This window comes from Rhinolophus sinicus, chromosome 15, assembly GCF_057876585.1.
Source record: "Rhinolophus sinicus isolate RSI-liver-muscle chromosome 15, RSI-T2T, whole genome shotgun sequence".
In the NCBI taxonomy this organism is placed as follows: domain Eukaryota; kingdom Metazoa; phylum Chordata; class Mammalia; order Chiroptera; family Rhinolophidae; genus Rhinolophus; species Rhinolophus sinicus.
This window is the reverse complement of record NC_142515.1, coordinates 26,204,779-26,228,732: the sequence shown is the minus strand read 5'-3', so window position 1 is coordinate 26,228,732 and position 23,954 is coordinate 26,204,779. Positions and strand designations below refer to the sequence as shown.

General features: G+C 36.8%; 1 protein-coding gene across 4 annotated transcripts in view; it reads right to left on the bottom strand.

Annotated features, from left to right (window-relative positions):
- ARHGAP19 (Rho GTPase activating protein 19) overlaps positions 1 to 23,954 on the bottom strand; it is a 49,583-nt gene that overhangs the window by 16,045 nt on the left and 9,584 nt on the right. For 2 of the 4 annotated variants that reach the window (XR_016018902.1, XM_019724794.3), the window contains exons 1-7: positions 20,258 to 20,378; positions 17,122 to 17,387; positions 16,135 to 16,215; positions 14,374 to 14,583; positions 11,591 to 11,817; positions 9,418 to 9,504; positions 867 to 932 (exon numbers count right to left, since the gene is read on the bottom strand). Coding sequence is in view for 2 of the 4 variants with exons in the window: in XM_019724794.3 (XP_019580353.1) it covers positions 867 to 932; positions 9,418 to 9,504; positions 11,591 to 11,817; positions 14,374 to 14,583; positions 16,135 to 16,215; positions 17,122 to 17,387; positions 20,258 to 20,286 (966 nt within the window). In the remaining 2 variants the exon portion in view is untranslated. Of the gene's footprint in view, positions 1 to 866; positions 933 to 9,417; positions 9,505 to 11,590; positions 11,818 to 14,373; positions 14,584 to 16,134; positions 16,216 to 17,121; positions 17,388 to 20,257; positions 20,379 to 23,954 lie in introns of those variants that run through there. The other 2 variants (XR_016018901.1, XM_019724792.3) reach the window with 1 other exon arrangement.

The following is a 23,954-nucleotide window of genomic DNA, read 5'->3' as shown; positions in this document are numbered from 1 at the left end:
GTGAAGCTATAAGTTTACATTCCTCTAGATACTGAAGTGACAGGCCCACTTTGGAGCCCAAACGCACCGGTTTTTAGCTGGTGCTCTTTCCCACACCTGACAACATGATGTGAAGCTACACAGCAGTGGGAGAATACCACAACTCTCTAAGAAAAACCACACCCCAGTTAAACTAGTTGAAATCAAATACTGTTTTCCTTGTTCATACACCGAGTATTTTCTAAGCTAAGTTAGAAACAAACAGGAGTGGAAAAAAATAGGGTAAGATGACAGCTTACGTTTCTAACCAAGGCAGACTACACAAACATCACCAAAAGTACTAGTGACATTTTTTAAACTTCTTACTTTTAAAGATCAATAATCATATGTGATCTTGTTAATGAACAACACACATTTGCTTCCTAAGCTCATGTGATCTTAAGTCTTTCAGCTATTCATTCAACAGTGTTACCTCACTACTGAACCTGAAATAAGGATGCATTACATCCTTATTTCTAACTGTACTTTTATTACCACAAAATATTTAATACATTTGCTATTTACAGGCTGTTTATACCATAAGCTATAAGACCGCATCCAGGCTTTACAAAAACCTTTAAACATACAGCCTATGCCATCACTCATATGTAGAGGATACCTGTGAGAACAGACAAGACTGTATGTACGGACAGGCATTTTTATTTCAATATGCAACTTTCTTCTCAGTCTCTTCCTTTCTCTCAAAATAACTAGATAATTTTGAACTATAATATTAAAAACATTTTATTTTCCAGGGCTTTACTTTGATTTCAGACTTACTTTTAAAACTCCACTAATTTCAATTACCTCTCTCCTTGTTTTGACTAAGAGCAATTTTCTATTCTTACCTTTGATGCTTGAGTTCTGGAGCTCAAATAGTGCAATCTGGCACATTCCCGAATGTAAGCAGGAGCCTGGGCAGATTATAAAAGAAAACCAAGACCAAATATTAGTCATATCTAAAATTCTTTCAAGACATAAGGACAGTGGTTCTCAAAATGATTTGATTGGCAGATTACTTTGGAAAAACAAAAGATCTTCAAAATGCCCTATTCTATACCTTCCACCAAAAAGATAATCTCAACAAATCTGATGGGAAAACTATTTGTGAAAAGACACTACTATAGTTGTTTTAAGAATCAAATATGGTATGTATATATTCAAATGAGCCAGAAACAAAAATGCAGATAATTTGTAGTAATGTTTGTATTTGACAAAAATCACCCCCAAAATTCTTACAAATTACAAGTGGTCATATTTTAGCATCATTGTATAGAAAATACCATTTAGAATTACTAGAGGGTAACAATGGACAAGGAAGAATTTACCTTATTGCTGTATTGCCCAGAATCTTGTGACAAGTACCCTGATACAGTCCTAGCAGAAGTGTAAAATAATACATCCACTATGGAAGAGAATTTGGCAACATCCAAGAAAATCACATTTGAATTTAGCCTTTAACCCAGAAATCTCACTTCTATGAATCTATCCTGAAGATATAACTCCAGATATATAAAACATACTTGGATAAGATTAATCAAAAAATTGGACACAACCTCAACTGTCTAATAGGGGACCGACTGGTTGAATAAACTTTTATACATCCATACAATGCAGTACTATGAAGTCATTAAAAAGAAGAAAGGGAAGGAGTAAGGGAAAGAGGGTGAGAGGGAAGAAAGGAAGGAGGGAAGATACACTTTATGAACTAAAATGGAGTGATTTCCAGGATCTACTACTGCGTGAGAAAAGTTATGGACCAGTGTATAAAGAAATAAGTAAGAATATACACACAAATACACACTTATTTGTTTTTACAAAACAAAACACTGAGAGGATAAACCAGAAAACAATGCCAATGGTAAGGGAAAAAACAGATTCCGCCAAGTATACCTTTTCATATAGTTTTGACTTTTCAACCATCTAAATATACCACAGATTCAAACAATAACATTAAATCCAAAAGGTAAAAAAGGCAAACCCTAAAACTGAACACAAACAGAAAAAAAATGAACATATCTGTATATCAAACTGACAAGTACAGAAAAAGGAATTTTTTCACCTAAGTTTTGAAAACTGCATTCTGACTACATCCTTATTGAGATATAGTCAAGGGAAAAGGAACTACAAGGAAATCTTAAACTTCCATCGGTAGTTTATGTAGGTTTACTGTTCATAGTAACAGTTGTATTATTTTGAAACCAATTTATGTATATTGTAGAATAAACGACATATATAAATGCTAAGAAAATCTGGAATTTGCAATGTAAGAAAAATAGAGATACAAATACAAAGTAAAAGAAGTGAATTTAGTGGTTACCAGAGGGTCAAGCAGGAGGGCAGTCGTAGATGAGAGTAAAAGGGATCAAATATATGGTGATGGAAGCAGAACTCTGGGTGGTGAACACACAACATGATATATAGATGATGTATTACAGAATTGTACACTTGAAGCCTTTGTAACTTTACTAACAATTGTCTCCCCAATAAACTTTAATTTTAAAAAAGTCAAAAAAAGTTCTATAATGTTAAATTTGAATTGAAAATATGAATATAAACCAATAATTTCTATTTAAAAAAATTTTAATCTAGTCCCTTGCCCTCAAAGAGCCAATGACACCCCAGAAACAATGAGTATAGCTAGTGTTAAAGAAACCAAGGCTCCTTGGATAAAATAATTTATTCCAGGCCCAGAGCAGAGCAAGAACAGAGTGAGCTGGGGACATTTTATGCCAGAAAGGAAACACTCAAAGACTAATAAGAGTTCTGTCAAAAAGACACAGCAGGAACCAGCTTGGAAGGACAATCACAGGCCAAACTGGGACAATTTGAATATCAAAATTAGTACTGAAATTGACTAATATTTTGAATAACTAAAAATCTATGAGTCTATAGAGATATTCATAAAAAAAAAGAGAGAGACAGATAAAAGCTTTTCTCCAAAGAAGAAAGTCCCCTAATAAAGATCAAATAGAATTAGAAAAATCATTACTTTGTAATACCCAATGTAATCATAGATTCCAGCAGGATTATCAATGGATGCTAAAATCATTATACTATGCAATCTCCCTGCAGGTTACTTACTGTTATAAAGGGGGAAAAAACGTACCTTTATAATTGAGATATGTGGCAGCTAGCAAAATTAGCATCACTAAGAGTGAGGCAATCTGACAGTCTGTGCCTCATGTGATGCAATATGAAGCAATATGATATACACAAACATCACCTAGGAAGTATCTTTGCCAAAATTGCTTAACCTAAATCTGATCAAGCTTCTAGACCTAACTTCCAGTTTACAGGAACTATACAGAAGAGGGTAGAGGAACAAGTTACATAACCTTGATAAAACAGTGAGACAAACATAGAATGTGGATATTCTACAGCACAATTGGCCTGAATGCTTCAACAAATCAGTGACATGAAGAAAAGGAGTAATGATTATTCCAGATTCAGAGTGGCATAATAATCAAAAGCAATGCATAAACCTCAACTAGTTTATGTTTTTAAAAAAAAAAAAAAAAACAGCTATGAAATACTTTCAGCAATTGAAGAAATTTGAATTTGTATTAAGTATCAGCTGATATGAAATTCTTGTTAATCACCTTAGATGTGGTAATAGTACTGTGACTATTAGGCAAAAATTCTTATTCTTAGGAGATGCATGCTTAAGTAGAGTGAAGTATCATGATGTCTGCAATTTACTGTCAGTGGTTCAGCAAAAAAAAAAAAAAAAGTATGAATACATAGAAAGAGATAAAGCTGAACATTTGCTGACTCTGAGGGAGAGTGTTCACTGTCTTTCCCTTTGTACTTTTCTCTGTGTTTGAAAAATTTCATAATAAAGTTTTTAAAAAAGAAAGTCTTGTGACAAAGACATTATGATATCTATAGCTTAATTTTTAACTTGAAAAACTATAAAGTGAGCTCAAGACCAAAAGTAATTTCTTCCAAACAAACACCACCTATTCTGTAAACTTTAAAAACAAACAAAAACTCTGCCCCGAAAAAGATAATACAGTTGAAGGGATACCCAGAAAGGGAGCCAGAGGCAGACTGGTTTAAATGAAAATCTGAGCATTTAAGTATTTTACAATTAATAGGAAACAAAAGGACTTTCCAGATAAAATGGGGATTGGCCTTAACGGTATTTATAGGTCCCTAGGAAAATATGTGGTTGACTCATGTTGGAGATAAAACCAGACTGGGTCGGATAATAGAGGACAGAACTACAAATAGTTAAGAGGAATTTTAGGGAAAATGATAGGTAGAGTAGGAAAAAAAAAATACAGAGAACACAGAATGAGGCAACATTGGATGAAGGTGGTGAAAAATCCACCCAAAGAAGCCTGAGAACAAGAAGACAACAAAGCAAAACAACAAATCTGGCGTGAAACAAGACCCCACAATAAGTGATAGAGCACACAGAACAATCAATCATTTTTTATCCACGGGAAAAGCTCAGGGAAGAACCTAATCAGCCAAAGTGGTGAAGCAGGTGCCGGAAGGATAACAGTTCTGAGGAAGGATAACAGTTCTGACCCAAATAGAAACAGGAGAGACCGAGACCAAAATAAATCTCCAAAATATTTTCTTTCCCTCCTTTAGAGATCAACAAAGTTTCAAACAGTGCTCACACCAGCCTGGAAACAAAGGGAAAGTAACAAAAAAGAATCAAAACCCCAAGGATAAGAAGTCCAAAGAGGGATCTGTAGAAGAGAAAAGAGTAAACACAGAGAATGTTTGAAAGAGTCTAATCATTAGAACTTGTACCAAGTTGAATCACATCTAGGAGACTGTACTCTAGTTTTATGTCTAAGGTTTGTACAATCTATACTCTCAACATCCTCTAGTGATTTGTTATCTTACATGGTAAAAGGGACTTTGCTGGGCTGGTATGAAGGACCTTGCAATGCGGGGATTATCCTAGGTTATGCGGGTGGGTTCAGTATAACCACATGGGTCCTTAAAAGCAGAGATCTGTTCCCAGCTGTGGTCAGAGGGAAACGTGACTACAGAAGAATGGTCAGAGAGATGCCACATTGATGGCCTTGAAGGTGGAGGAAAGGGACCATGAGCCAAGGAATGTAGGCAACCTCTAGAAGGTGGAAAAGAGGAGTAAGCAGATTCTCTCCTGGAACATCCAGAAAGGAATGGAGCCCTACCAACACCTTGGTGTTGGCCCAGTGAGACTCATGTCAGTCTTCTGAAGAACTGTTAAGATAATAAATTTGTTGTTTAAGTCACTTAAAAAACAATCCTTCACAGTGAAGTACAACTTCATATATAGTACTTGAATTATGTACGCTAGACAATGGGAGAGTGAGAAAGGGCTCCAAAGGCTAAGAGATCAGAAGGTGGAAAGGCTAGGAACCGTAAGGTCTGGTGAGCCACTGAGACTCCACCTCTCCTTTAACTTGTGGCTGGTGGCTATGAAAAGCTAACCCCATAGCAATAGCAACAAGAAAACTCAATGGAAGAGTTCTATTAGAAACTGCAGTTAGAAATTCCCCATTTTGATTCACAACTACTGTCAAGTAAAGGCTTTACTCTCCATACTCACAGCTCCTCTCTACTTATCTCCCATAAATCAGTGCTTTGGAACTAGTTCTTCCCCCAAAACAGGAAGTATATAAAGAACTGGTTTGAAAAAATACGTGTTCGTCATTAAAAACCATTCTTTCTCCTGTTGTCCTATGTCTAGTGCTCTAATTCACTTATCTACATCTTGACCTCTGACTGACTATAATCTTTGGCCTGGGCACCTGAAGCCATATGCATCTCTGACTCTTTGTTCTCCAGCCTACGAGGTAAGCCAAACATTCTGACATGAACATTTCTAAACGTTAGACTCTGGATCACTTACCATCCAATAGTAGATAAATCCTAGGGTGACCTCCATGTTCATACCCTACCTAATCCCCTCTTTTTGATTGTGGGTGGAACTTGTGACTTGCTTCTAACCAATAGAATATTGGTGACTGACTGTCACTCTTGTGATTAGGTTACATTATATGGCCAAGGTGATAGGGTGGCGTGACCATGATTAGGTTATGATTTATCGTAATATACATACATATATACTTGTTATACACAAATGTATATACACTGCTTCATCTTCATCTTCTTAGCACACACTAGAGAGACTCTCCTGCTGGCCTTGAAGAATCAAACTGATATGATGTAAGAAAAGAGACAAAATGAGGTGAAAACTTAAATAAAAAGGAACCAGGACAAGCCAGAGCAATGAGGCAAGAAAAGAAATAAGACACCAAAATTGGAAAAGAAGAAATAAAATCATCTCTGTTCATAGATGATATGATCTTATACGTAGAAAGTCCTATAGATTTCACAGAAAAATTGTTAGAACTGATAAACAAATTCAGCAAAGTAGCAAGATACAAAGTCAACACATAAAAATCGGTTAGATATATAATAAGCAACCCAAAAACGAAATTAAGAAAAGAATTCCAGGGCCGGCCCAGTGGCTCAAGCAGTTGGAGCTCCATGCTCCTGCTGCCGGTTCGATTCCCAAATGGGCCAGTGGGCTCTCAACTACAAGGTTGCCAGTTCAACTCCTCGAGTCCCACAAGGGATGGTGGGCTGTACTCCCTGCAACTAGCAATGGCAACTGGACCTGGAGCTGAGCTGCGCCCTCCACAACTAAGACTGAAAGGACAACTTGAAGGTGAACGGCACCCTCCACAACTAAGATTGAAGGATAACAACTTGACTTGGAAAAAAAGTCCTGGAAGTACACACTGTTCCCCAATAAAGTCCTGTGCCCCTTCCACAATAAAAAAAAAAAAAAAAAAAAAAAAAAAAAAAAAAAAACACTTTAGAAAAAGAAAAAAGAAAACAATTCCATTTATAATAGTATCAAAAAGAATAAAATACTTAGGAATTAACTTAACCAAGGAGGTGAAAGACTCATACAGTGAAAACTACAAAATACTGGTGAAAGAAATTAAAGAAGACATAAATAAATGGAAAGATATCCTATGTGCATAAATTGAAGATGTCAATATTCCCCAAAGTAATCTACAGATTCAATACAATCCCTATCAAAATCCCTATGATGGTTTTTACAGAAATGGAAAAATCCATCCTAAAATTCATATGGAATCTCAAGGGGCCCCAAATAGCCAAAACAAACTTGAAAAAGAAGAACAAAGAAAGCTAGAGGACTCACATTTCCTGATTTTAAAACTTACTATAAAGCTATAGTAATCAAACAGTGTGGTACCACATAAAGACAAACATGTAGACAAATAGAATAGAGTCCAGAAATAAATCCTCACATATATGGTCAAATGATTTTTAACAAGGGTGCCAAGATTATACAATGGGAAAAGGACAGTCTTTTCAACAAATGGTGCTGGAAAAACTGGATATCCACATACAAAAGAATGAAGTTGGACCCCTACCTAACACCATATATAAAAATTAACTCAAAATAGATTCATGACCTAAATATAAGACCTAACACTATAAAACTCTCAGAAGAAAGCATAGGACAAAAGCTTCACGACATTGGATTTTGCAGTGACTTCTTGCATATGACACCAAAGGCATGGGCAACAAAAGAAAAAATAAACAAATGGGACTTCATGAAAATGTTTAAATTTTGTGCCTCAAGACATTATCAATAGAGTAAAAAGGTAACACACAGAATGGGAGGAAATATTTGCACATCATATAGCTGAAAGGGATTAATATCCAGAATATATAAAGAACTCCTACAACCCAAACAAACAACCCAATTCAAAAATAAGCCAAGGACTTGAAAAGCCATTTCTCCAAAGAAGATATACAAATAGGCAACCAGCACATGAAAACATTAGCTGAACATCACTAATCATTAGGGAAATGCACATGAAAACTACAATCAGATACAACCACACACCCATTAGCATAGCTATTATAAAAAATAAAATAAAATAACAAGTGTTGGTGAGGATGTGAAGAAATGGGAGCCCTTGTGTACTGTTGGTGGGAATGTAAGATGGCCCGGCCACTATGGAAAACACTATGGCAGTTCCTCAAAAATTAAAAATAGAATTATCATATAATTCAACACTTCCACTTCTGAATTGAAGTCAGGGTCTCAAAGAGATATGTGTACACCCACGTTCGTAGAAAGATTATTCACAAGAGCTAAAATGTGAAAGCAACCTAAGTATCCTTAATGGGTGAATGGATAAGCAAAATGTGGAATATACATAAAATGGAGTATCTTTCATCCTTAAAAAGGAAGGAAATCCTGACACATGCTACAACATGGATGAACCTTAAAAACATTAAAGTGAAATAAGCCAGACACAAAAGACAAGCTGTGTACGATTCCATTTATATTAGGTACTTAATAGTCAAAATCATAGAGACAGAAAGCAGAATGGCAGCTGCCAGGGCCAAGGGGGACAGGGAAATGGGGAGGTATTGTTTAATGCATACAGAATTTCAATTTTGCAAAATGAAGAGTTCTAGAGATGGATGGTGGTGATCTTTGCACAACAATATGAGTATTATTAGTGCTAATGAACACTTTGAAAAGGTTATGATGGTAAATTTTGTCATGTGTATTTTACCACAATAAAAATTAAAAATTTGAAAGAAAAAAAAGGGGTGGGGGGAAGGAACCAAATCTGGACGGTCTTCAAAATTCTCAGCCTTTCCATATGGCAAAAGATACTATAATTAAGAAATTCACTATCAGGAAAGTGCACTCTAAAAAAAAAAAAAGGCTAAGTAAATGACTATACAACCTTTTGCTAAAATCTACGAACATCAAAAGGTCAGAATACTCAGTCACACAACCCTTTCAAGAGAGTATAGATGTGCCTCACAGATCCTCTCACTCAAACCAGGGCCTCTAGGAAGCTTAGAGGTCTTGTCCCTCAGCATTCTCAGCAGGAGAGCAGGTAGAGAGGGTTTATCTCCAAAATATGTGTACATGTGGCTTTTGTCTCATGGAGTGACTCCCACTAAGACCCACAAAGTTCTTGAGAAAACTACGTCGGCAGAAACACTGCTAGTTTGGACTAAAAAGGACAAAGAGTACAAAATGGAAGAAGGCTGCCAGACCCTCAGAAGTCCACTGGCAGGAAGCAGGCAGCACTCAGTGACCAACATATGCTGCCTTCCAAGGAAAAGGATGATGACTCGGGGTGAAGCCAAAGACCAGGGGGCAGAGCCCTCCCTGCTCGGCCTCCAGGTACCTCCCTATTGCTCCCCACCTTGGTTGTTCCCTCTGGGTCTTGCCACCGCCTGCCTAACGGGCTTTCCAGTCCCAGTCAGGGCCTTTCTTATCCAGTCACCAGTCATCTTTATAGCCCTGCTTAGATTCCCACCTTGCGCCATCCTCCTTGTCCAGTCACTACCCAAATCCCATCCCTTACCTACCTTAAAAAGTTTCTGGGAGTGTTTAATCATAAAAGCCATCCCATGGTTTAACTTTGCGATATTTTCTTGAAGGTCATTTGCAGTGGCCTGTCCAGAGGAAAAGAAACCAAAAAGGGGGAATTAAGAGCTGGGAAGTAGAAGGCGGAAAACTCCATTTACTTACCAATAATCTTATTCTTTCAAACATATGAAAGCTTCTATCCCTAACAAAGGTGCCTCTAATACAGCGTTTAATTCTGGAAAGGCTTTTTGTTTCAACAGATTTCCACTGGAGTGACATAATCTAGGAAGAACCACGTGTCCCTGAAGTGACCAGGTAATCCTTGAGCAGCAATCTTCATTTCCTAATTCTGCTTGAAAACTAGATATGCAAGCAGAGTTGCTAAAGATATAGTCAGGGAAAAGAGTCAGGAAAAACAGAATGTGCACCAACAGCCAAGGACATTGCATCTTTAGAGAACCTGGAGTTTCTCCAAAGACAAAAGAGAACTGTCACTACTAACTGATACCAAAGGTGACATCTGTTTCTTAAAAACAGGGCCAGCCTGGTGGCTCAGGCGGTTAGAGCTCCGTGCTCCTAACTCCGAAGGCTGCCGGTTCGATTCCCACATTGGCAAATGGGCTCTCAATCACATGCCAGTTCAACTCCTCGACTCCCGCAAGGGATGGTGGGCTGTGCCCCCGCAACTAGCAACGGCAACTGGACCTGGAGCTGAGCTGCGCCCTCCACAACTAAGACTGAAAGGATAACAACTTGAAGCTGAACGGCACCCTCCACAACTAAGATTGAAAGGACAACAACTTGACTTGGAAAAAAAGTCCTGCAAGTACACACTGTTTCCCAAAAAAGTCCTGTTCCCCTTCCCCAATAAAATCTTTAAAAACAAAACAAAACAACAAAAAAAACACAGTCAAATGGTCATTTCAAATGGTCATTGATTCCCTTCTCTTGTCTCTCCTGCCTCGTTTTAAGCATTTCAGCATCTCTACTATCCCAAAGCACTCATCCCCAACATGTATCTTTATAGGCACAGATTGCTCACTCCTTTTTCACAGTCTGTTAGCTGGTTCTAAAATCCTTCCATTGGTGCTCGCTTCAGCAGCACATATACTAAAATCCTTCCATTATGAAGCGTGATCTCCTTAATATGGACATATGTTGGTATGTCCTCCCCTTCTCACCACCTGAACATCCACCCCAACCTCGTCCCCACCCTCCACCCACCTTTTTCTGGGCAGATGTTATTTCTGACCCAGAACTTTATATAATTTTGGCACTAGTTATGTGTTAGGTAAAACGTGCCACATAACCTCTCTCCTTTACCTTCCTCTTCTCATTTCTTATATCCCCAAAATACTTTATAAGTCACCATATCCTATATATTTCTATTATCTTCCCAACTACTTTGTCAGGTAAGAAAGGTACTATTATGCCCGATTTACAGAGGAGTCTAAGCATAGAAAGGGTCAAGAACACAGGTCACAGCTGGTGTTCAGCTTCCAACCCAGGTATCATGGCTCCCAATTCCCTCCTACAGTATAACCTATATTATGAATGGACAGGAATATGAAGCCATGTGCTTCCAGGTCAAGAATTAGTTCAAAAGACTTTAGATAATTTATTTCTCATGTGAGTCATGGAGAAGGTCATGTTCTCAGTAATAAGAAGCACATTCGGCTTTATCTAAGGAAAGAATAGCTACAGGAAATAGAAAAGTTGGGACAAGGCAGGATTGTTCTAGCATGTGTTACCTATCTAAAAGCTTACTGACATTATCCTATAAGATCATATAGCTCTATTCTAAACTTATACTATGCAATCTTCAGAAATGAATTTGATTTCCCAAGAAGGCTTTCGTGTTAAGAAGGAATTCATATTGACCAGCCTAAATGGGTACTCTAGTTTATGTAGTAGTAGCTATAATTTTCCACTAAGAGTTTCCACTAATAAATTGTCATTCAGGTTTATCAGAGATTGATTTATAAAAGAGGTTAACAGGAACTGGGCCCCTCAAGTTTGATGACTCTCAAATGAACTAATAAAGTAAGTTCCTAAACTTGTAAAGCTGAAGATTAGACCTTGGACCCTTGATAACCTCATCAGGGTACAGTCACAGGGTGAGGCCCAGCCCAAGAAAACCCAGCAGTCTTTACTCTTCCCCTCAACACTCACATTTTTTGGCCACAGGACATGGGGTGCAAACATAAGGGCAAGGTTGTAGGCAGACATCTTATTCTTGTCTTGTTTCTTTGCTGTTTGGTACAGGAGATCGAGCAGTAACTTCAGCAAGTTACGATTGGGCGGAGGGAGAATGAGGAAGAGCAACTGAAGAGCCTCAATTTGCCGCTCCTTATCTGGTACACTGGTCTTGTTTCCTTTATCATCAAACTGCATCAAATCTTGAGGACAAAACAGAGGATTGCAAAGGGAGAAAACACAAGAAAAAAAATTAATGCTCCTACTGTTATTCTCCCCTCAACTCCAATCAAAGAAAGAAAAAAAAGAATCAGACATAATCAAAGATTATAGCAAAATATAACAAAATAATTTCAATACAATTCAATAATAAAAACACAAAAACCTAATAAAAAAAAATGGGCAAAGACTTGAACAGATATTCCTCTAAAGAAGATATACAAGGGCCGGCCCGGTGGCTCAGGTGGTTGGAGTGCCGTGCTGCCCTGGGCTACCATGTGCTGCCATGAGCAGCCGGTGGACAGCGTGAGTGGCCGGCAACCATCGTGGGCTGCTGTGTGCTGCCGTGGGCTACCATGTGCTGCCATGAGTGGCCAGTGGCCAGTGTGAGTGGCTGGCAGCCATCGTGAGTGGCCAACAGCCAGTGAGAGCTACCGTGCGCTGCCTGACCGAAGACTGGCGACCGACTGCCTCAGCCGGGGGAGCGCAAGGCTCATAATACCAGCATGGGCCAGGGAGCTGTGTGCTACACAACTAGACTGAGAAACAATGGCTTGAACAGGAGTGGGAGGGTGGGGGGAGGTGGAAGAAAGAGGGGGAAAAAAAAAGAAGATATACAAATAGGCAATAAGCATTCATAAATTCAGCATCATTAGCTATCAGTGAAATGTAAATCAAAACCACAATGAGACACTATTTCATATCCACTAGTATGGGCTGTAATAAAAAAGACTGACAATGACAAGTGTTGGCAAGAATGCTGAGAAAATTAAACCCTCCTCCGTTGCTGATGAGAACGTAAAACAGTACAACCACTTTGGAAAACAGTTTGGCAGTTCCTCAAAAAGTTAAACATAGAGTTAGTTACCATATGACCGAGCAATTCCACTCCTAGGGGTACACCCAAGATAAATAAAAACATGTCCACACATATTTTTAATAATTCCTCCCCCTTTATTTTTCCTCACCCAGATAATTTACTGCTAAAGGAAGTATGAGAGTGAATTATACTCTGATAACAGGATAATCCAGGCAGCTTCTCGTGGAGTCAGAATCATTGTTTCTCCCCTAACAGAGTACATAGGTTATCAGTAAAACAGTCCCCTGGATAATCAGAATTTCAAAGGACACCAATAACCATTTGGGTATAATTCATATAGATCCGAAAATGATTACAGTGTGTTGTTTAAGCTGCTGAAATGCAATAATAATTCCAGGTTTAGGAAAGGCAGGTCATATTTCTACAAACTGCTTCTTGTTAATATGAAATTGAAAACAAAACCCTCTTCCAGTTATCAGCAAGGCGTTTCAAATGCTACAACTATACCACACCTCAATATGTTCTCAAAGAACAGTGACTCACAGGGTAGTAAAGGGAAGGATTTCAAATATTGTACAAAATTCACTCACTAGGAAAGCAAACAGAAAAAGTATTCTTTATTTAACCCTTATAAAAAGAGCTTATCAATATCTTTTTCAAAGATTCAACAATTTTATTTCTCTCCAAATTAATTGTGAAGTTACGTAACATTCTAGTAATATTTACTCATTTGTATCATCTGGATTGCTACCGATAGCACTAAAATAATCTAATCTTACTAGATTTTAGAAATTCAAACTTAGTTTTTTAATGTAGTAAAAATTATTCAAAAGAGAAAAATCTTATATTTCCCTTAAAATGAGAAGCAAGAGGAAAATGCTCAAGGGCAGAAAACTAAGTAGTCAGAGCCTATAGCAGCATAACAGTTATACAATTTAAGAACGAATTCCCTACCACACAGACAAAGGAGAAAGAAGAAATTATGAGCTGAAAATGGAACATTCTCCAAGATACATTTAAAAAAAAAGCAAACCCCAGAACCATGTATATAACACCCTACCATTACATAAAAAGAGAGAAAAGGAATAAATGTAAATACTTGTAAGTGTATAAAATATCTCTGGAAGGATATATGAGAAATCCTAGCATTGGTTGCCTCTAGGAAGAAAAACTGAGTGTTGGGGAATAAGAGTGGGAGAGAGGCTTTTCACGGTATACTCTTGCGAACCCTTTGAATTTGAATTATAAGAATGTATTGCCAATTCAGAAAAAAATAAAATTATTTTTAAAAAACAAACTTCCAAGAGTAGAGAGGATCTCAAATGAGGCACAATAACATTTAGCAAAAGTCTCAGACCAAGGCAAATGTAGCACACCTGCAAGCCTCTCAGGTATGTAAATCAATCCAATAAACAGCATACATTTACGGAGCAACTGAAATTTCAAAGCACTATACAAGGATCCGTCAGGGATGCAAAAATAAATAAAACCCAGACCTTATCTTCAAAGGAGCTAATTTAGCAAGAGAAACATTGGATTAAATCAAACTTAGCTGGCCCATACTTACAGGTACACACAGAAGTCCAGAAATGTCATGAAGTCTTAACCAACATTAGTAGAAGTATTGCTGTAGATTAATTACAAACAACAGAAAATTCCAAAGGACTTCACTAAATTGAAAGAAATGTATTTACACCTCCTTCTCACCACCTATACTCACCAGCAATTTTGAGGTGTGCATGAAAATGTTTGTGTGTCAGCAGGGGCTCAGGTAACTCTCCTAGAAACATCTTCAGCAAGGTGGCGACGTCATTGGAGTGAAACTCCCCTGATTCCAAGTCAATATCCGTTCCATTATTGAGAGCATCCTTTAAAATCTGCTGCCGGACACTATTCCCTGGTACTCTAAACAAGCCCTCTACTCGCAAGTCTGTTTAGCAAGGGAGAAAACAGGACAGGCAAAAAGGAAGCAAAAAGAGAAAGTATGATCAAACTAAGGCATCAAAGGCTACTTTACACTTGAAAAAGGGAAGCAAAAAGAGAAAGTATGATTAAAATAAGTCATAAAAAGCTACTTTACAGTTGAAAGGCCCCTTACAAAGACGGTGAAGGAGCTTTTTGCCTTTTTATCCAGAGTAGTTTAGAACCCACTGGCCCCTGAGGACCTCTCTGAGCACCTGGAGATCTCCCAGACTAAGAGGTGGTTTGCCCAGCACTCAATTCAACCTCCTGAGGCACCATATGGAGACTGAATTTAATGTAAACAATCGAAATGAGCTTGAAAAATAAGTTAAAAGAAAAGCCAAATCTCCCCTGAAGTCCCCTTCCCTTTGGCCAACCGAGACTTTGTTTGAAGGGGCTGAGCTCATCTGTTGAGGTTTGCTGCTCCTGTAAATGGTTTCCCAGCCCAAAATGAATCTAGAGTTTCTGTGTTGCTCCAGGAATTGGAACTCTGACCTGTCACATCACCTTTCAGTCTAAGAGTCCCGGAAACTTAGGGTCATCCCAACTAAACTATGCTTCCCTCCCAACTAGGTTCTATGCTAATCTAAGGGGATAAAAAAGATAGGACATATAGTTTTGGTTTGATCTGGAACAAGCATGAGAGTTCATGTGCTCAGCTTAGGCACATATTTATCTTCATATAACTCCCTAATTGAAGGGTCCACGTTCACATGCCTGTACGGCCAAGCAGGTAACAGTAAATTAAATGAATGAACAGGAATCGTAACTAGAGAGCACATACGCGTGTTCTAGCTGATTGTGTCAAAGTGGCAATGGGCCCAAGGATGCTAGACCTTCCTATCATCCAAAGAAACCGAAAACCTCAACTTTCCCCATTTTAAAACACAGATAAACTGATCTTGTTTTTAATTTAATCATTTGCCAACCAAATAAAACATGAATGTAGATGAATCAAGCCCTTAGGCTGCCAGATTACAACCTCTGCTCTAGCTCCTAGCACCGTGTCCACAGAGAATAAGCCATAAATGTTTGTGTTGAATTTATCAAAGCATCATATAATGCCACACATTCCACATACACTCAGCTGTCCAAGTACTTAGAGCAATGACATAATCAGCATGAGTACTGAAAAATGAAACAGGAATTAACAGAAGAGTGTATTTTAATCATAGAATTCTAGGGATGCAAAGTACCTTTGGTGATAAATCATGCTCCCTTGAATAGACGTTATGATTCTTTAGGGACAATGTATTTTTCCAGAAAAAATGTCTAAGTCAAGGAGGAAAATATGATTTCATAGACATTATCTAATTTATATACATCCTTGGAGAAAACACAACCATATGAATTGAAATTTAAAAGGAAATATATTTCGAAATATGCCACCTGAAATTATCACTGACTAATGTCTTTGTTGATCGTTAATTGGCACCTACTAACTCAAGGATGTGAGCTCCCAATAGAAAACTGACAATCCTTTATTAACAAAGAACAACAAAATTTCAAGGAGTCTTACTTTTGTGTAGAAATTCAATTAGTTGGTATATCTGGGCGATACCTTCCTCTGTCAGTGGGGATCCAAATACTACTCCTTTTTCTGAAAAAAAAAGGAAAGGAGAGGACAGGGTTATGTTTTGGTTCCACAAATAGTACAAAATCAGCACACGAAAAACTACTCAAGCATCTTATGTTACAGTTCAGCAAATGTTTTCATTTTCATGAGGTCAGTAAACAAAAACCTTAGAGCTAGAAGTACACCAGAAAATGCAACCAAAACGACTCTCAATCAACTCTATGCAAGTTTAATATTAGATGGTAGGTTCCTTGAAGGCAAAGACCATCTTCGTATTTAAGAACAATACCCAAACTGTTGATATTTAATTTAAAAACAAACAAAAAATAGAACTTAAGAATCCTAATTGTCAAAGCACAACAGATTATCCACTAGAGTTGGTACAGGGTCTAATCTGTTATAATGTTTAAACTTTCTGCTACGTTAATGATTTCCTTACATTTAATGAAATAAAATAGTATCTCTTTCATATCTTATCAAAAGCAGTGCTACAATTTATTTTCTGGGAAGGTATTTTTTTGGGGGGGTGATTCATAGGTATTTGCCTTATCAAAGCATTCCATAAAATGAAAATATTTGAGAACTAACTATTGCAATGAAAACATATTCAAACTTTCTTCACTGTACTCTCCTGCCTTGTAACTTTGTTTTTTAAAACATTATGTTAGTACAATATTAAAAGGGCATAAAAACCAAGGTACCCCTAATAACTACCTAAACTAATGGTGTCAATCTCTCAGGTACTGATATATTTGCTTTAGTTTATCTAGACTGTTTTCATATTTTTACGAAAATTACTTAAGGTTTTACTACTTAGGGAAAAAAATGCTTTACGGTTCACAGCATACTCCTCCGTGAACATGCAGATGTGAAGAGTGAAGCTCAGGGAAGAGCTGAGACGTGCCCACCCTTCACAGACACATCTCCTACCCTTTCGCTTGAGAGACATTAGAGACCGGAAGAATCCGGAGGCTGGGCCAGCCCCACCAGGCAGCTTAAGGTCCACTTCCCCCATCAGCTGGGCCAACTCAGTTCCAGGTAAATCGATGAGCCTTGTGATATTGCTGACCACCAACTCCGTGAACACCTCGGGTTTCTCGTGTCGGAGTTTCTCCACAAAAAAATCAGGATTGAAGATAATGGGCTGACCTCGAAGGGAAGAATCATTGCAGATCACAAAATTGCAGATGGCATCACTGGGAAAAAAAATGAAACAGAAGAATCTTTGGAGGGGGGATCATTTTTACATGGATTTCTCATGCCCTCTTAGCCACACAATTATTCACTCTTTCTGTGGGTTAATCTACATATTGGTCTTTTGGAAAACCTAATCCTGAATCTGCTGACTGCACAAAAGAAGACAATTTGGGTTTGTCGCTGTTTAAGTTATACCCACCTAGATACTTAGGAATTTAGTTTAGAGAAATGATACCAGATAGCCTCTATGATACGCCCTGAATTTGCCTCTTAATTTCAGGCACATACTGTAGGAAAATACAGATCCTCACACCCTCTCAAATCTAATAGCATAATATTATAGAATTGGTAGTCACTTGGCCACATTTCCTTATTAAAACAGTTAAACCCTGAATTACTACTGTTAAATACTTGTAAGACATCAGGCCTGCAGCTATTCCCCCTAATACAGCAAGGAGTAATCATCAAATTTAGGCCTTCTTGGGAATGCCGCCAGTATTACACAGTATTTCCCATGCAGTGGTCAACTGCTGTCAGCACCACAGTTAGATTAGTCTCCAATACCACAGAAACCATGTGACGGGAAGCATGTACCATTTAAGAGCTAAAACTGTATCTAAATAGTGCAGTGGACATTTTGGAGACAATTACTCTACCCATGGGGCTCTCTGGTTCCTGGGTCCCTACACAGGCAGCTAGTTCCTTATCATCAGCCTCCTTTACTGAGCCAGGCACTCCTGAATTCTGTTCCTCATAACCAAAAGACTTCACTAAAATGGAAGGCACAGTTACGTAAAATAGATGATAATTCAGGCTTGCCCAGGTCCAGAAATAGCTTGTATTTTAAAATCCTTCAATTCTGGATGCCTCTCGCCTAGCATCTAAGTTTAACCTTTTCTCAGACAGAGTCTTCTCTCCAAGGCACTTGGGAAAATTCTGTAGTATTTTGCTTCCAATTTCACTCTTCTGTCACTGAGTAATGCTCAGCAGCTATGTTCTGTTGTCCCCTGATTTTAGCTGGTTTTCCACTCCTACATACTCGGGTTATACTCCTAGCAAAGCTCCTTCGACTCTCAGAAATATTTCCTTCCCTATTCTTTGTTCCTAATGCCCAACTCCTGTGCTCCTTTTGACTTTTAATGTTACCTATAAGAACTGTATTATTCCATCTCTTAGAGCAGACCCATCACCACTTGTTTGTATCCATTACCAATTATCTCTAATGGCTTGTTCTACCCTTATTATATAAACAGTCATCTATTATATAACCGATGAGTAGCTATAACACAACCTAGAAGGGACAAGTCATCATATCTGTCAGGCAAAGTTGAAATTCACCTGACTCATACAAACATACAATAAAAACAATCACAACTTGAGTCTTCCAAAACACTCTGGGAAAAAAGCACTGTTCCAGGAAGAATGACTCCTCTAAATACTAAATATAACTACTCTACGACACACTTTGCCAACACTTTATAGATAATTTTTAATAATGGCATAATGAAAACAAGGTGTGGGGAAACGCCACAGTTTATCTCTACTCCCTTGAAAAATTATTACACAATTTTAATCAACAGCCCAAATCTTGGTGGCTACTAAATTCCTTTTTTTCTCTAAAATGGTAATATAAGAATTCGCATAAAAATTAAAAATTTTTATGTGCATTCTCAAGCCAAAAAGTTGTCAAAGAAAGAGAACTTAAAACACTTGTCTCCTTGACCTTTTTACAGGTTATTTTTCCTGCATGAATATAAAGATGCCAATGATTATACTATAAGCCTATTAAAATCAAAAGCAACTTTATCCTAAACTGTTCACAAAGCCTCTTTTTTTACGTCAGCTTATTTCAGTCAAGAAACAAGAGTCAATATAAAAATACTGTTTAAAATCACTGCCAATGAGAAATTACTACTCTAAGAGAGCCAGAAAATCATGAAATGTGTTAACCGTGAAGAAAGCCTTATAATTTATCAGGTCTATACCATCATTTTATGGATTTCATACCCCTTTTAATTCTGAAGAACAGATTTCAGATCAAATTAGTTCTAACTTATAGATGTACAAGTAGAGCATCCACTATATTCCTCAAGTAGAAACACATACTCATATATAACCTCCAGATCTTTATTTTATTACTATCCAGAGAAAGACTCAGCTAAGATTCTAACACTTACATCACATTTGACCCTCCGGCATTAAACTGGATCAAATACACAAGCGAAACAGGAGCTAGAAGCACAAAGCCCTAGCTATATCATTTCTCAACAGAATCCTTTCTACCTGGCCATTGCCCCCAAGTCTGCTCCCTCCTAAGTAGGTAGAATAGGGAGAAGAATAAATCAGGTCAAGGCTGCCCCTGCCTAGTCACAAGAAAAAGATACCTTGGCGATCCTGACACGCAAGTAACAAGCAATCTCAGTTTCTTTTCCCCTTCAGGCAAATATTTCTCCCCTTCCTTCCCACGATCACTCAGTCTTGTTTTACCCCACTTTAATTTCTTTAACCTAGTGTTTTCCTCTCTTCCTCACCTTTTCTGAGTAGAGCATCTGGAAAGACAAGATGTAAGGGAGAGAAAGGGTTAAAAAAGAAGTAAAATGGAAGCTGAGAGAGGGAAAAAACGGATATAGCGAGTTATGTTTTTAAATTGTCCCCATATCATGAAGCCTGCTAATCCGTTTCCACGGAATACACAATACGACGATATAAAGCTGAGACTATCAAGAAGCATAGGTAAAAATCTAAGAGATTTCTAGGACTAAAGGAAAAAAATACTATATTTAAACAAAAACAACTTCTCACTCTACAGTATCATATTTTAAAATAAACTAAGTTTGCTCAAGTTCAAGAAAAAAAATGAATTTCTTACATAACTGCTGAAAGCTTCTGATGAGGCATTGGTAAATCGAAGAGACAGGAAAAAAGCTTTTGCCTTGTTTGGGACAAAGGAACCCTCCTTTCCCTGCCCCGTCACAGCCTACACAAATTCCGGGCATGTCAGAGGACACAAGGGCACATTATGGGGCTTGAAAGGCAGGACTTATAAGGACTTGAAGTACTCATCTGCAAGTAGGAACAAAACAGAAATGAGAATCTGGATTACTTAGTATTTGCCAACGCGTAGATGAAGTTCAACAGCAGTCGCCCCTCACCCTGAAAGTTGTATCAGATGAAACAATCACATAATGTAAGAGTACAAGGGCAAGTATAAGCAGTTTTCTAAGACAGAGGGAAAAGTGATCCCTACCTCACATCACACACACACACACACAAATAATAATAATAAATTCCAGACAGAATAAAGATCTACATACGGAAAGTCAAACTTGAAAATTTTAGAAAATAGTATAGAAGAAGAAATTAATGAGGCAAAAGAAAGTTCCCTTAAACAAGACATTAAAAGCACAATCCACAAAGAGAAGATTGATTCCTTTAACTATATTAAAATTTAAAATTTCTGTACAACATATGACATTATAAACAAAGTTCTTTTTAAAAAAATGAAGTCACAATGCCTCTGGAGAGAGGAACTGGATGAAAGCACAGGAGTGGGAGAGAACTTTTCACTGTATGCTCTTTTGTACTTTCTGGATTTTTGATTCGTGTGAACATACTATCCATTCATAATAAATAAACAAATAAATTTAAGACTTTAAAAATAATAATAAAATAAAAGATAAGCCATAAACCGGAAAATAATATTTGTTATGCATATAAAAGGATTGTATTTAGAATTTGTCAGTATGCCGAAAATTTATAAGAAAAATACACTCAACTCAATAGAAAATTCATCAAACGATAGGCTCAAGTAATTCATAGAAGAGAGGGCCTAAATAAACATGAAAAGAATCTCAACTTTAGAAGTTTTCAGGGTAAAGCAAATTGAAAAAATGGTATCTTTCACCATCCATCATTTTGGCAAAGACTATCAGATTCAGGCAACATCTTTTTATTCCTAGTTTGATAAGTGTTATTTATTTATTCATAATCATGAGTCAGTGCTTAATTTTATCAAATATTTTTTGCATCTATTGATGATCATATGATTTTTCTCCTTTATTTTGTTAATGTGGTGAATAACACTGATTAATTTTCTAATGTTAAACTGACCTTGCATTTCTAGCATAAACCCAATGTTGTTATGATGTATTCGCATTTTTATAAATTGTTGAATTTAGTTTGCTAATAGTTTTTTAGGTTTCTTCATATACATTGATAAGTGAGACTGTCATTGGAATTGTCCTTTCTTGTACTGCCTTCATTAAGATTTTAATCAAGGTTGTACTGGCCTTATAAAGTTAGTTGGAGAGTGTGTCTTATTTTTCTATTTTCTGAAAAAGTTTGTGAGATTGTTATTTCTTCTTTAAACGTTTGATAAAATTGGCTGATGAAGCCATCTAGACCTACAGTGTTCTTTGTGAGAAGGCTTTTAATTATATATTCAATTTATTGTGTTACAGACTATTCGAATTTTCTACTTCTCCTTGTATTAATTTTGGTAAGTTGTATATGTCTAGGAATTTGTCTATTTCACATAAATTTTCAAACTTTATTGGCATACGCTTTATTGGCATAATTTCCTCTTAGGACCTTTTTAATGTGTCTAGGTTCCCGAGGGCTATCCTCTTTTTCCTGATATTGGTAATTCATGATTTCTCTCTTTTTTAATTTATGAATCTTACTAGAGGTTTATCAATTTTATTAGCTTTGTCAAGATTCCAGCTTTCGGTTTTGTTGAATCCCTCTATTACATGTTTGTTGTTTATTTCATTAATTTCTGTTTATTTCATTTAATTTATGAATCTTAATTTATGAATCTTACTAGAGAGGTTTATCAATTTTATTAGCTTTGTCAATGTTCCAGCTTTCGTTTTTGTTGAATCCCTCTATTAATTTCTGCTCTTATCTTTATTACTTCCTTTTTTCTACTTTCTTTACTGGATTCAGGATAAAGGTAGCACTGCCAATCAGTGGGGAGTGGATGACCTTTTCACTAAATGGTGCTGGGACACCTGAACACCTACAGAAAGCAAAAATGAAAATTGACACCTATCTCACACTATATATACAGGTGAATTATAGCTCTAAAGGTGAATAGCAAAACAATAAACCTACTAGAAGGTAATATAGAAGAATACATTCTTAAACTCAAGGTGGTGAAATAATTTGTAAATAATACATAAAAAATATGAACCACAAAGAAAAAGATGAATACATATGACTTCATTAAAATAAGAACTTGTGTTCATCAAAAGACACCATTAAGAAAGTGAAAAAGCAAGCCACAGAGAGGGAAAATTTGAGATATATATATCAAAAAAATGGCTCATATCCTGATTTTATTAAGAATTCCTAGTAATCAATAAGAAAAAATAATGATCCAACAGAAAAACTGTCATGAGATTTCAATAAAAATCTCATTTAAGAAAAGAATAGCCAAATGGCCAATATATTCATGGAAAAAACTGCTCAATATTATTAGACATCAGGGAAATGAAAATTAAATAACAATGACATATTATTGTCTAACAGAATGGCTAAAATTAAAGAGATTGACATAACTGAGATTTAAAGAAAGGAATAGCAATTGTTGTATACCGACAGGGGGCTATAAATTGGTATAACCATTTTGGAAAACCGGTCTTATCTACTAAAGTCAAGCAAGAGAGTAGATGATCCAACAATTCTAGTCCCTGCCTAACATGTGCAGTCACAAGTTCACCAAAAATCATAAATAAGAATGTTTATCCAAACGTTAATTTCTAAACAGCCAAAATTGGAAGCAAAATGTCCAGTAGGATGGTTTACAAATTGTGGCATATCTAATGGCACATCTTACAGCAATGAAAATGGACAAACTCCAATTATATGCACCATCATAGATGACTCTCACATATAATGAGCAAAATTACACACACACACAGAATACTGCTTATTATATAATGCCATTTATATCAAATTTTAGAAAGAGAAAAAAACCATACTATTTAGAGATATTTGCTTAAGTGGTAAAATTAGAAAGAGACGCAAAGGTGTATTTACCATAAAATGTAGGATAATTGTTAACATTGGGGGTTAGTGATTAAAAGGAGGCATGAAAACGTGCGGGGAGTTTCTAGTGCTAGCAATGTTCTTGTGTAAAATCACTGAGCTATGGGGAAAAGAGAGGAATTCATTTGAAGTAAATATGAGAAATGTTAAGATGTGTTGAAGTTGGATAACAGGCAAAGAGTATTGATTATATAATTCTATATACTTGTATGTATAAGCAACACCTTGCATTGACAAAAGTTTTTAAGAAACCAAGTAGTTTTGACGTAAATTTTGCTATACCTTCATGTAAAAAATATCATAGAAAAACCAAAGTACATACAAGTTAATTTCCTCATCATAAAAGTTTTGCATAGATCGCCAGAACTGGGAGAACTAGCAGTTAGGTATGTAGGCATACAAAGCTAGCAAAAGGCTTCCGTATTTAAGTGACTATATTAGGCAACTATCCCCAAAGCGTGGCAGAGGCACAACCTACCCTTTAAAAAGGATAATTTTTATAACCTACTTATAGT